The sequence below is a fragment of the Microtus ochrogaster genome (assembly GCF_000317375.1).
Source record: "Microtus ochrogaster isolate Prairie Vole_2 chromosome 14 unlocalized genomic scaffold, MicOch1.0 chr14_random_1, whole genome shotgun sequence".
Classification (NCBI taxonomy): domain Eukaryota; kingdom Metazoa; phylum Chordata; class Mammalia; order Rodentia; family Cricetidae; genus Microtus; species Microtus ochrogaster.
Genome location: NW_004949096.1, coordinates 18,414,715 through 18,429,068, shown reverse-complemented (window position 1 = coordinate 18,429,068; position 14,354 = coordinate 18,414,715). Strand labels below are relative to the sequence as shown.

The window sequence follows — 14,354 nt, the reverse complement described above, 5'->3', positions numbered from 1 at the left end:
AAACCCTGTCTCAAAAAAAAAAAAAAAAAAAAAGAAGAAGAAGCTATCACTGAGACATCTTTGGCCTATGTGTTATGTAGAATTACATGGATGTTAGAATATATGGAATGAAATTGGCCACAATTAAATACATCTAAAGGAGAATAAAAATGCTTAGTTACAGTGTCAAGTAACTCATCAGGTTTAATGTTATAGAAGCATTGAATTAATGGTAAGTATATAATTTAGGTCTATTTATTTGTGTTTTTATTCAGTATTTACTAGAATAATCAGTTTTGAGTTGACCCAGTATTAGTAATGATTTGCCTCAACTAGAGGTGTTTCACACAAGTGCGTTGACTTCATTTAAAGCAACATCAGCACACAAACTGCTTTAAAATCTGTGTCATTGAGTTCTGCTGACCACAGCTTGACATCCACAGCCTGTGGTACACCAGGATTGAAGGCCATCTGGTCCAGCTTGCTCACTTACCACTTCAAAAGCTCTTTGTATACAAGCATTATAAATTGAAAGATGAGGCTGTTAGTATAGTGTGTTTAAAACTCTGCAAGGACTGGCTTTGTGAGCGAGCCTGTGCTGCTACATTCTCTAGCACTTCAAATGTGATAAAATGGCCTTTGGCTGTTGTTTGGCTTTCAACGCTGACTTGCTGCGCAGGTGCCATTCCACAGTGAGAAGGCAATGGCAGATGGCATAAGCTGCCCGTGTTGATTTGGGGGCTTTTAATTGTAGGATTGCTGATTAAATTGTGGGATGGATGAAACCACATTATTATGTTTTGTTGTTGTTGTTGTTGTTGAAAGGAGATCTTAAAAGCTGAATGTGTGTGCATGCATGCACATGTCAGTCAGAAAAGGTAAGTAACTACACACAGTACCCGGATACATGGTGCTCATACGGCATGGAGGTGAAATTCCTTCAGGGAGGTTTTCCTGGGTGTGGAGGAGAAGGGGCTCCCAGTGACTCCTGCAGAGCTGGGCATGCTTTCACCCCCCGTCCAGCTGCTAGTTTCTTGCCACATGTGGCTTAGAAAAATATCATGAGTCCAAGTGCAGGACTAACCTTTTAATTTTTTAATTAAAGTTTATGAAAGGCCAGGTGTCGCTAGTGGCTGCCAAGCTATAGAGTATATTTTAGTAGGGAAAATTACAGCGGAATAAATATTAGAACCGGTGAGTTGGAGATGAATGTCTGCATCTTGAGTGACTAGTAATAGTGCCAGGTAGATAGATGTGTGCGCCATGTAACACACATCTTTAACAGAATTGTAATTGTTCTAGTAAAAAGTTAGGCAAATGGAGCTTCAGCGCTTCGGAAATATCCTAGAAGCATCAGTCAAGTCCTTACTAAAGCTCCTCCTCTGTTTCCCAAGGCCTTGGAAACCCAGGTGTTTGTTCCCACCTTGTTGGTTTCCCTCCCTCTCTGATCACTTCCACATCAGCTCTCCAGAGGGAAGACTAGGTAGTGGCACAAGCCCCCTTTGGAATAGAGAACTGGTATTTCCTATGCTCGTTGACAGCATCATTATCTGTAACTTGGGGTTTACTACATCCGAGGCAGCAGTTATGCTGGTCCTCCTGTGAGTTTCCCTTCCACTTCTCCAGGGACCCTTTGCTCTGTGTCACAGGTGGCAAATAGCCAGACTGGTGAGGTTAGCAATCAGGGACAGAGACAACGTTCAGCTTAGATGTGAATTAACTGACTGCATCAGTTAGAAAACCCAGAAGCTTTAAGTGCACTCGTGTTCTGTACCTGTAGATGTGCACTGTCCGTTGCTTAGAACTTTCCTGTTTACAAGTGACACTGACTTGAAAACTAGAGATTGTTTTCTCTATAGTAAGAAGCATATTCTACATCACAAATGTTCATTTTATAGACAAACTTGGTTGCTTTGTTTCCTCTGGGAGTTCAGAAGCATATTGTTCAGTGGGATCACATTCCAGTGTCCTAATGTCTGTTCTCCGTGTCTCCTAGAAGACTGTAACTACAGCTTCTATGATTACCACAAAGACACTACCTCTCGTCTTGAAAGCAGCAACTGCGACCATGCCTGCCTCTGTTGTGGGCCAGAGACCTACCATTGCTATGGTGACCGCCATCAACAGTCAGAAAGCTGTGCTCAGCACTGATGTGCAGAACACACCAGTCAACCTCCAGACGTCTAGTAAGGTCACTGGGCCTGGGGCAGAGGCTGTCCAAATTGTGGCAAAAAACACAGTCACTCTGGTAAGCCAGTAGCTGCTACTCAGTGTGTTCACATGAGGGTTCAGGTTGTGTATTGTAGAGTGTTTCCATTTTAAGCTCCTACTGGTTTCTGAGCTCCTATCATTTTCCTAGCAAAGCCAACTCCGCTATGGGCCTGTCAGTTAACTACAGAGGTGTCCTGACATCAGGAACCAGATTTAGTACATTGTCTGAGGTCAAAGTAGGACTTGGTTTCGGAGGAAAACTGCCCTTCACAAAGACACACACTGTTTCATTCTCTTTCCCTCCATTCTGTCCACCGCCACCTCCCCTAACTCCATGGATTCTGAGTGCTGAAAGCCCCTGTGCTTTATTTTGCTTTGAGGAAAACCCTGTTACATTCTTTCAGTTCATTATCACTAATTTGAATGCAGCCCCTGAAGTACGTAAGGTTGGTTGGGGCACACTTTAAAAATTTTAAAGAAATTCAGAGGTTAATGTGCCAACGGCCAAGTGCTGTCAGAGGGAGGATGCCCTGGAGGGAACACCTGAACAAGACTGTCCATGAGATGTCCAGGGTCGAGACGTATAGGCACTGTTGTTCTTGGAAGTTTATGAGAACCAGGTCCAGACTGTGACACTCAGTTATCTTCTTCCCATGACAAAGCTCTTGGTGACTTTTAGAATATTGGCCAATAATGAGTAAAAGTAGCAATGAAGTGAAGCTTTGTCATTTACCCAGGAGTCCTTGGAAATGCTGTCCTGTCGCTCAGCCAGATGCTAGCTAGGGTCAGGAGTTTTCCGTAGGAAGAAAGCTGTTCAGCCGTTCTCTGTTGGGTGAAGCTTAAATCTTGCGGAAGGGGGGGGGGGGGAATCCAGACTCTTAAAATATCTAAGTGTAAGAGAGTTCATGAGTGTCAGAGAAAATTGTCCAGGTTTGCTGTGTCTACTTTGTTCTACATAAGGCGTGTGAGAGACAGTGTGCAGGGGGAAAGAACAAGCTTCTAAAGCAGTGTTAATTCGCATAGTGAGCTGCATGGCAGTATGGTGGGGATGCTGTGTGGTGGGGAGCAGGCACCTGTGTCATTTGAATGTCTGCCTCTAACGCTGAATGTGACTGCCCCTCAGGTTTATTTATCTTTCCTCTTTTTGTTTGCTTGTTTTAAACAGGTTCAAGCAACACCTCCTCAGCCCATCAAAGTACCACAGTTTATCCCTCCTCCTAGGCTCACTCCACGTCCAAACTTCCTCCCACAGGTGAGAAACCAGTGGAGAGCAGTGGTGGGTGAGGTGGCCTCGTGTGCCTGCCCTTGTGGAGAAAGTGAAGCAGAACTAAGTGTAAATCGCCAAGAGAATGCCATCATGGCACCACTAACTCCTTGGGAATACATTCAGAATTCTTCTGGCTCTAGGGAACAGAGATGTGCACCACTTTCGATGTCTTTTCCCTCTGCTGAAAAGAGTAGAAACAGCCAAACAAACCCTTGTGACCTAGCTTATGGAGGATGGAGTTCGGGTCTGCATCGTGCTTTTCTGCCCACGCCTAAGCAGTTGTGTTGCTTCTCACCCCTGACAGTTCTCCCAGCACTAGAGCAGCCCTGGTGGTCTCCAGGTGGTTCCTCCAATAGAAAGGCCAAGAGTTAGCCGGGCGGTGGTGGCGCACGCCTTTAATCCCAGCACTCGGGAGGCAGAGGCAGGCGGATCTCTGTGAGTTCGAGACCAGCCTGGTCTACAAGAGCTAGTTCCAGGACAGGCTCCAAAACCACAGAGAAACCCTGTCTCGAAAAACAAAAAACAAAAAACAAAAAAAAAAAGAAAGGCCAAGAGTTACTCTCTGAGGTGCAGCTCTCAGGAAAAGAAGAGAATGGAATCTGTGAGGAAACGTACAGTGCTAGCATGAGAGAAGGCTAGCATGAGAGAAGGCTAGCATGAGAGAAGGCCGTCCTGTTATTTTCCAGATAGATCTTTAATAAGCCTGTGGGTAGCAAAACATTGCTAAGCTTTTGTTCCCTGGATATGCGGATTTTCAAGATGCAGCTCTCAGCTGTCCGAGAGCATCATCACAGGTACCTATAGGGATTAAAGTGTCCATAGGGAAGCATGGTAGGAGAGCATGTGGAAGGGACTCTCACCATTCTGGACTGATGGAGAAGGTCTGTTCGTGATTTCCCTGAAGAATATGTTCAGTGGGAGGCCTAAATTTTGATGAAGAAATTTAAAAACTGCGTGTGTGCAGTGAGGACACACACGCCTGAGAGGACAGTGTAAACTGTGTGCAGTGGACACACGTCTGAGAGGACAGTGTGAACTGTGTGCAGTGAGGACACACGTCTAAGAGGACAGTGTGAACTGTGTGCAGTGAGGACACACGTCTAAGAGGACAGTGTGAACTGTGTGCAGTGAGGACACACGTCTAAGAGGACAGTGTGAACTGTGTGCAGTGAGGACACACGTGTGTTAAAGGAACCAAGGAGATTGCTGTGGCTGTGCAGAGCCCATGAAGCTTACCTGGTTAGACTTCGAGAAAGGGCCTAGAAAAGTGTACTGGGAAGAGTCTGGGGCCCTTGCCACTGCGCTGAGATATGAGCTGTATCCTAGCAGCAGTGTAAATCAGTGGAAGGATCTCTGGGCAAGTACATGACATGATCACACTCAGTGTTTTAGAAATTCCTTCTTTTGCTATGCAAACTACAGGTTGGACGTACTTAAGAGTGGACAGAAAGAGTAGTCAGGACCTTAGCGGAAATGATATGAAGCCTGCTGTCATCTAGACACTTCATACAGCTATTTTCATTCCCAAAAGTAGCCCTATGAAAGATTTCAATAAAGAATTAAAGGTTTCGTCCATGTTTCTCTTGTGGGGCAGATTTCATGAAGCTTTTATGTTTTAGGGACATATATCCACAGGTGTTTATAACAATGTTAAATGCAATTCTTACTACCATTTCAATAGCAGCCATCACAGGATTGACTTAGAAGACTGTCACGAGCCACATCTGGCACCAGTCTGCTTACCTCCAGTAATGCAGTATTATTCTCTCTCTCATAGGTCCGACCCAAGCCTGTGGCCCAGAATAACATTCCTATTGCTCCAGCGCCTCCTCCCATGCTTGCAGCTCCTCAGCTTATCCAGAGGCCTGTCATGCTGACCAAGTTTACACCCACAACCCTCCCCACATCCCAGAATTCCATCCACCCCGTTCGTGTCGTCAATGGACAGACCGCAACCATAGCCAAAACGTTCCCCATGGCCCAGCTCACCAGCATTGTGATAGCTACTCCAGGGACCAGACTCGCTGGACCTCAGACTGTACAGCTTAGCAAACCAAGCCTTGAGAAGCAGGTATGGGCAGAGTGCTTAAGTGCCTGCTGTGGCAGTGGCCCTGGCTTTGAAGCAGTAGCTGCTAGACACTTTCTAAGTATGCCTTGTCAGGGGTTCTTCAACTTGGCACCAAGTCAACATCCTATTGCTTTGTTGTATGATAATTCATTCACATCCAAGAGCTGTTTCTCCAGAAGAAAGTTGGGTTGCTTTCCCAGGGTTGCTGGCTTCAGAGTCCTGTGTGAGTGAGCTCCCCCTGCTGGCTGCTGCAGAAATTCGCAGTGAGGAAGCCTGTCTCCCACTCCCCACCGCAATCTTACACCTGAAACAGAAAGCACATCTTGGCTTCACCTGGGAAAAACCCAGGTGTGGACCTGACTGTGGAGGTCAGTCAGGGACAGTAAGCAGAGCAGGGAAGGACTTCATCTCGGGGACTTCTGCCATCATCACAGATTTTCACTCTCCAGAACTCACCCTCTGAGCTCTAGACTAGATGTAGCAGACATTGGAGCCCTGCATTGACAGTTTCTAAAGTCAGATTGTTCTGATACTTGAGTGAGACTAGAGTAAAGCCAGTAAAGGTATAACCGCAGAGAGGGGGTCTCCAGACAGTCACTTCACCATCTGGAGAAAGACCAGTGAATAAAAGGAGTCCTTCAGACAAAGGCAAGTTTTCAAGAAAGTTGCTTTAACTAATCACTGGCCTGCCCAGCATGGTGGGACATATTTGTAAGCACAATACCAGGAGCCTGAGGCAGGAAGATAGTCACCACTTGGAGCCAGTCTGAGCCAGGACCACCCTACTCAGCTTTAGACCTCCAAGCTCCTTGAAGTAACTCACAGTGCTGTCACATTCTGTCCCTAAATCTCACTTTTCTTTGGGAAGAGAAAGCTTTTTTGTCATTTTCATTTTACTTTTTTATTTCTTTTTCTGATCACAGAGATAATATATGTGATTTTAAGAAATATTAACATCACAGAAATATAAATTGTAGGATAGTCTGTCCTCCTAATTTATTTATTCCTGAAATTTTAATAAAAATTTACCTTTAGTACTTATTATTAACCCTTTCAATTATGTGCCTATCTCAAAAAGTCATTATCTTGGTCTGTTTCTAATTGCTCAGACTTGACTTACCATTTATGTGAAAATAGTCTCTAGCTGGGTAGTAGTGACGCACGCCTTTGATCCTGGTATTCAGGATGCATAGGCAGGTGGATCTCTCTGATTTCAAGGCCAGCCTAGTCTACAGAGTGAGGTCCAGGACAGGCTCCAAAGCTGCATAGAGAAACTCTCTCAAAAAACAAACAAACAAAAAAGTCTCTGGTGGATCTCAGTCTTCTGCCTAATTGGGTAAGCAACCATGATTCAGAAAGGCTGGCCCCTGGTGGGTGTAGCTCAGGGAATGCTACTTTAACCTTCTTGGACTCAGACCACTTATCCATGCAGCAGAGTTGAATCAAGAAACACACAAGATGGCTCATCACCATTCCTGCAGAGCTGCCCAAACACCAGCAAGTACTTCGAGGGGCTTGCTAGGATTTTTTTTTTTGAGGGGGGGGAGTCAAGACAGGGTTTCTCTGTAGCTTTGGGGCCTTTCCTGAAACTCAATCTGTAGACTAGGCTGACCTCGAACTCACAGAGATCCACCTGCCTCTGCATCCTGAATGCTGGGATTAGAGGCGTGTGCCAGCACCACTGAACTAAATTATTAGCACCAACTTTAGATGAGAGGTTTTGAGACTATTTGACAGCAGTCCTTCAGTGCTCAAGACTTAGGGGACAAGATCTCGAGGGCTGTGCTGACCCTCGGAAGTGCTGGTGGGGAGTGAGGCTGGAGAGATGGCTCAGTGGTTAAGAGCACTGACTGCTCTACCAGAGGACCTGGGTTCAGTTCCCAGCACCCACATGGCAGCTCATAGATGTCTGTAACTCGGATTCCAGGGAACCCAACACCCATGATAAAACAGCAATGCACATTTCCATGGGGCCTGAGTGCCTCAGAAAGTGGTGTCAGGTACCACTTCCCATCGCTTTTCTAGCACTTCTGGTAAATAAGGAAAACTATTTTCATTTTCATCTCATTTTTTCATTTATTTTCTGATTATACAGATATTACATGTGATTTTAAAATGTAGACATCACAGAAATATAAGTTATATAAGATGCTGTCCCCATAACCTATGCACTTTCTGTAATTTTAGTCTAACTTTACCACCAGCAGTTTATTGCTATTAGCATTTTCTATTATGTACCTCTAGATATTTTCTGTTTACATACTAACAGAATTTTAAAGTGCACCATGTATTTAACCCAGTCTTCTCTAGACTTTAGGCATCTTTTTATGTCTTGCACTGTCAAGGTGACGATGTTTTGCAGTTTGATTTGAATAGCATAGAAGTTCTAAGTTGAAAGCTTGTATGTCCTGGCATCCTCTCTGCCAGAATATAGGAATCCAGTCGTTGCTAGTTAAGTTGGCAGGCCATCTGGCCTAGCAGCCCTCAGATTAGCCCGGTTCTTGGGATTCCCTTCTGCAGAGCTTCTGCTGAGCTTCTCATAGGTGAGCTAACATAGGAGACAGGTAGTCACCTGTTCAGAGATTTACCAAGCCTGTGTGTCCAGGGTTCTCAAGGCTCACTAGGTTTGCTGTTTCTTCAGTTAACCTTCTTCACTTCTTGAAAACATGTTAGTGAGCACTGGGATGTAGCCCAGTGATGGAGCTCTGGCCTGATATGCACAAGGACCTGGGTTTCATCCCTCAAACAAACAACAAACAGACAAGTGCCAGCTGCTTTGCTCCTCATGCTGTTTGTATATAAAGATGAAGAGGAGAAAATCAAAGCCCCATCAACACAGAGCTCAGTCTCGGGCATGTGCAGCAGTCGCTGAGGCTTTGCCCCCGGGAAGGAAGCATCCAGGCTGTGTTGACCCCCGGCCTCTCTCTCTCTTTGACGAAGGAAAGAAGGCAGTAGAGTTACACTAGCAATGGGTTCTTTTTACCCAGCCTCACTAGAGAGCCTCTGGTGTCTGCCTTACTGTGGTTCTGAGAGAGGAGAGGAGGAGCTTACAGAGCCTGAGTGCTAACGACACCGTGGGTTTTGGTTCTAGCCCACCGTGGTTAAGCGAGACGTACAAAAGTCCAGGTCCACAACCTGCTCTCCCTGGTACATGTAGAGTCATGTATGTAGTATGCTGCAATCTCAGGCTACCGTTACATAGCAGAGTTTTAAAACCTTCAGCAAGTGGTCATGTTGCCACTAGTTGAGAGTCTTGCTATGGGACTGGTGGCTGTCGAAGGTTGAGGTGTCTGCTTCGTTAGTCACACTTCCTTTATGAGGGATTTCTGTGTAGTGTGTGATTAGTTTGGTGGCACCTTTTTCTTGACAGGGCTTCTTCAAAGAAACAGAATGAATCTCTAATATTCTCTAGGTAAGATTCCATCTCAGAAAGCATTCACTTTTCTCGTCATGGGGAACAGCCCCTCTTCAATTAGAGCCTAATCATCACGGGATGAGTGCGGCGCCACCACAGCCCCGTGCTCTGCTTCTGACTCCAGTACCTGCTGCTTCCGCCATCTTTGATTGCTGTTGCATTAGTGTTGCTGTGTTTGTTTAAGCTTTACTGTCTCATGTTTGGTCAGCTTGGGTAAGGTATTTCTAGAGATTTGTCCATTTCTTTTATGTTACATGTTTGTCATACAATTATCTGATGTATTCTCTTAAACACCTTATTTTATTACTGTAAGAAAGACTAAGAATGAAACTTTCCTGCTTTTTCATTATTTCATCCTTATCCTTGGTCTCTAGAAGTTTATAACTTTGGTCAATGTTTTTTTCCCAAAGGACCACGTTTGAGTTTTTTGTTTTATTTGTTTTGAGACAAAGTCTCCCTATGTAACTCTGGCTTGCCTTGTACTTACAGATCCCCCTGCCCCTGCCTCTGCACCTGTCCCTGGTATATTAAAAGCATGTAGGGATAGTTATATTACACCAAACAAAGTCAACTCTAAGTTAGAAACACAAAAGGCATAGATGTTTCTTGTGTCAAAATACAGGTATAAAAGAATTGATCTGAAAAGGCGGTATAAGAACTTTAATATATGCACCTATCAAAAAAGTCCTAAGATATATGAAGTAAATACTGATGGAGTTGAAGAGACAGACTGTCCTACACCAGTGGCTGAAAGTATTACTTCCCCGGTTTAAATAATGGCTCCAGCACGTAGAGGAAAACATGTGTAAATAAGGGAACTGAACAGACTGTACACCGATTAGCCCTAAAACATACAAAATGCTCTTAGCATTTTCCTTTCAACCCTTTGTACCTTCCACTCTGAAGTGAGTCTCTCGCAGGAGCTTAACTTATCCATCCTGCTACTCTGTGCCTTTCAGTTTCAGTGGTCAGCAGTGAGGAGATACTCGGCTGTGTTGCTGTCTGCATACCTTACACCTTCTTCCCTTGTTCCTTCAGTACTGCCCTTCTTTGTGTTTTTGTTTTTCCTAGTGTACATTTTCATGTCTTCATCATATCCTTCTCTTCCATGTATATTTCATTTTCTTAGTAGTTACCATGGAGATTACAGTTAGCTTTAACAATCTCATTTTAATTGATCCCAGTTCAGTTCAAAATTTCTGCTCCTGTACAATTCTGTCCTGCTGTGCATGTTATATCATAATTATATCTTTATAGTGTGTGTTCGCTAATACAGATTTAACTGTTGTCTCCTGCAGTAATCTTTTATATAAGAGCAGAGTGAGCAGTTACTAATCTAAACTGCTGTGATGTGGCCTGTGTAGTGCCTTGACTGGAGTTCTCTTTGTGGCTCAAGTAATGGTCTGCTGTCTGTCATTTCTTTAAGGCAAGTGTGTAGGCAGTGCTTTCGTGTCTGAATCACTTAATTTATCCTTCATTCTTTCAGAATAGTTTTAGCACAATATAGGATTGTTAGGTGATGGCTTTGATTTTTCTGGGTTTGTTTGTTTTACCCATCTGTTGTGATATGAGCGGCGGGGCTGCGTCCCCAGCACTCCAGCCGCCTGCATGGCTAGCTTATGCCCCGAAATAATTACACTGACACTGTATTCTTTTAATCACTGCTTGGCCCATTTCTATGTAGCCTCTTCTAGGCTAACTCTCGCACCTGGACTAGCCCATCTCTAATAATCTGCTGTAGCCCACAAGGTGGCTTACCAGGGAGATTCTAGCCTACGTCCATCCTGGGTCGGAGCTTCATCGCGTGTGCCTCAGAGAGCAGAGCTCTCGCCTCTGCCCGCAAGAGTGGAGCATCGTGTCTCTCTGAGGCGTCTGCCCCCGAAAGGAGAGCTGTCGAGTCTGACCTCACTTCCTCTTCCTCCCAGCATTCTGTTCTGTTTACTCCTCCCACCTATGTTTTAACCTATCAGGGCAAGCAGCTTCTTTATTTAATTAATCAATGACCTTCCTCCATCACCCATTCCTTTAGGAATGTTGTTCCTCTGCCTTCTGCTTAGCTAGATAGTTTGGGCTCCAGGTCTCTTACAAGTTTGTAGTCAAAGTAGTTGAGCAGAGCTGCAGTTGTCACCAGGCCTAACTAGAGTTGGGTAGTTTATGTCTAAGCTCAGTCAAGTGACTTGTGGCCTCATTTTTTGCTGGTTGTGGGCAGGAGACTATTTCATCTGGCCTTAGTATCTCTGTAGTTCTGGGCACGTGACAGCCTTCTCCTAGAGCAAGAGGTCCTTGAGAGAAAGTACCCCACCCCAAATGTTTTGATTGTTTTCTTTTTGTTTGGATTTTTTTTAATGTTCTTTTTCCAACACTCAGTATGTTGTTCTTTCCAGAGAGAGAGAGAGGAGAGAGAAATGTGGGTGTGGTAATCTTCGGTGCAGAGGGACTTGCCTCTCCCAGGAGTGTTGAAATAAGAGCGGCTGGGCTGCGTCCCCCGCACCCGGCAGCCCACATGGCTAGCTTAGCTTATGCCCCGAAATAATTACACGGAAACTGTATTCTTTTAATCACTGCCTAACCCATTAGTTCCAGCCTCTTATTGGCTAGCTCTTACATATTGATCTAACCCATTTCTATTATTCTGTGTAGTCCACAAGCTGGCTTACCAGGAATGATCTTAACCTGCGTCTGTCTGGCGTGGGAGAACCATGGCGACTCCCTGACTCAGCTTCTTTCTCCCAGCATCCTGTTCTGTTTTCTCCGCCTACCTAAAGGTTGGCCTATGAAATGGGCCTAGGCAGTTTCTTTATTAATAAGAAATCATTCCCACATCACAGGAGCAGTGCTACCAAGTGTTTGTTCAACCATGGAAATATGAGAGGGACTCTCAGGGAACTGTTTCACGCAGGAATGGAACACAAGCCCTGTGGTTGACCTTCATTCCTCTGTCCTTTCACGTTCAAGTCACAAAAATAAGCCAATTCTGATTACCCCAAGCCTTAGTAATATCACTATGAATGGCGTTCCAAGTAAAGGTTTCCTTTATGGAGGAAATGGGTCCTTTTGGGACTAAATTAAAAGCTATGTTTGTTAGGAAGGAGAAGAAGGGGATTGAGACAGAGATTGAAATGTGATTGACTCTCCCGGAGGCCAGTGCTGTATTGATACAAGTATGACGTGTCGTGCTGGCTCAAAGGACGACAGTAACAAGGGGTGTGCAGCAGCCCCCGCTCACATGGCATATAATACAGATGGAAACGTATGGCAGGACTCCGGTGAGAGCAGTGAAGGCGGCAGCTGGGCCTCAGGACAGTGGCTGTCCTCATATTGATAAGCAGGTCTTACATTTGCCTATGTAACAGCATGCAAAGCCAGAGGCAAAGTATGGGAATAGCCAGAGAAAAAAGTAAAACTTTTTTCAGATCTCATACATTATTTTTCATCATTATGGTTTTCAAGAACTTTTGATGTCTTTTTTTATGGGTCTAAAGTCTTGCACTCAGCTCCTGTCTGTCAATAGTCAGATTTTGTTCTAATTACTTAATCACTTGTTGTTACCTCACAAAATACCATTGCACCTATAATTTTCATTAGTTTTTTAAAAGTAAGTTTATATTTATGGTTTTATGTCTTCTGTTCTGAAACGATTTTATTTCTACAGAATGTATAAAAGAGCTAGCCATTGCCCCTAGTAAGAACAGTCATGCAGGACTGCCCGGTGATAGCTCCCATTTGTGTCCTCAGATTGTAATGTACTGGTATTTGTGTGTTTCCATAAATGCATCTAGAAGGAGTTGGAAGGGTCAGAACGTCAACCTCTTGCAAGTCAGTTTTTAGTGCCCCAGGTAACGGTAGTTCAGAAGAAAACCTTGGGATAGACTGTATATCTTAAGCACAGGGACAGAGCTTAGCCCTTATGTAGCGATGATGGGATGTTTCTGGGAACCTCCATATCCCACAGCCAAGGAAAATAACCTATACTTCAGTTTCTCTTTGCCTTTAAAAAATATTTCTAATCACCTTTTAATTTTATATGTTTGAATATTTTGCCTGAACTTATGTCTGAACACCATGTGTGTGTCTGATGCCCAAGCAGATCAAAAGAGGGCCCAGGGATTAGAGTTACAGATGGTTATGAGCTGCCATGTAGGTGCTGAGAACTGAACCCAGATCCACTGCAAGAGAAGCCATTGTTTTTGGCCTCTGAGCCCTTGTTCGCCTTCTTTCAAAGCATCATATTTCCTGGGCGTTGCATGTGCTGTGGTGCACATGTGGAGGTCAAGAGACACTAAGGGAAGTTAGTTGTCCTTTTCTGCCAGGTGGATCTTGGGGACCAAACTTCATGTTACTGGCTTGGCAACAGGTGCTCCACCTGCTGGCACTTCATCCTTATATGCAGGAACTGTACCTTTATCTGATGGTATTTATAGGTTCGTATTACTCAGGCATGCAGTCCAGTGTCTCCAGCTGACTTTCACAAATACATCATATGAACTTGTCTGGTAATGTTTCAAATTTGAGTACACTATTTTTTCCTGACTATAGTTCAACTATTTCCAATTCTTTTAATAAAACATTAATTCTAAATTTTTGCTTAATTGTTCTCTCCTAGACAGTTAAATCCCACCCAGACACAGAGGAGAAGCAAGCAGAGAGCCGTACCGTCACTCCACCTGCTGCACCAAAACCAAAACGAGAAGAGAACCCTCAGGTAGGGCCACCCTGCACACCTCATGTGCCCCAGGGCTGTAGATTCAGCCCCCTCAGTGTGACCAGGTCAGGTCAACCTGGGGCAGGCTTTTAGCACAAAGTCCTGAGAGCCCAAGTACAGGTGCTGAAAGGAGGAGTTCTGACATGATGTTTCCATATAAACCCTGTAAACTTGAAACAGAAGATTAAAGATGAACTTCCCAGGGTCCTGCAGCATTCCTAAGGAAAGCAGTGCTGGGCTTGGCTCCGACAACGTGTGTAAGCAGCTGAGGGGTTACATTGTGGGCTGCCATCAGGTGCTCAGTTTATTACATTAGAGCAACAGATTCCAAACACTGAGCGTGAAAGTGGGTTGGCAGAGGTAATGTTCACACTATGACAGAGCCCAGCAAAAGCGACGAACTGTGTGCCCATGGACGAGAGGGCGTTCTCCCTTGACGCAAATGCAGGTGTGGTTACGATGGAGGGTGTCATAGAGAAGCCATACCTGACGGTGGCATGAGGATGATGTCATTGTGCCTTTTTTTTTCTTTAAACAAACAAAGGAAAGATCAGCTGAGCGGGAGTGGAGCACACGTTTAATCCCAGTGCTCAGGAGGCAAAGACAGGCAGATCTCTGAGTCTGAGGCCAGCCTAGTCTATACAATGAGTTCCAGGACATCAGGGCTACACAGAAAAACCCTGTCTTGGAAAAAAAAAAAAAAAAAAAAAAA

General features: G+C 44.6%; 1 protein-coding gene across 15 annotated transcripts in view; it reads left to right on the top strand.

Annotated features, from left to right (window-relative positions):
* Phf21a (PHD finger protein 21A) overlaps nt 1-14,354 on the top strand; it is a 171,352-nt gene that overhangs the window by 144,375 nt on the left and 12,623 nt on the right. For 11 of the 15 annotated variants that reach the window (XM_026787807.1, XM_026787806.1, XM_026787800.1 and 8 more), the window contains 4 exons: nt 1,976-2,227; nt 3,356-3,442; nt 5,235-5,528; nt 13,544-13,642. In XM_026787807.1, the coding sequence (XP_026643608.1) occupies nt 1,976-2,227; nt 3,356-3,442; nt 5,235-5,528; nt 13,544-13,642 (732 nt within the window). The remainder of the gene's footprint in view (nt 1-1,975; nt 2,228-3,355; nt 3,443-5,234; nt 5,529-13,543; nt 13,643-14,354) is intronic. The other 4 variants (XM_026787810.1, XM_026787814.1, XM_026787808.1 and 1 more) reach the window with 1 other exon arrangement.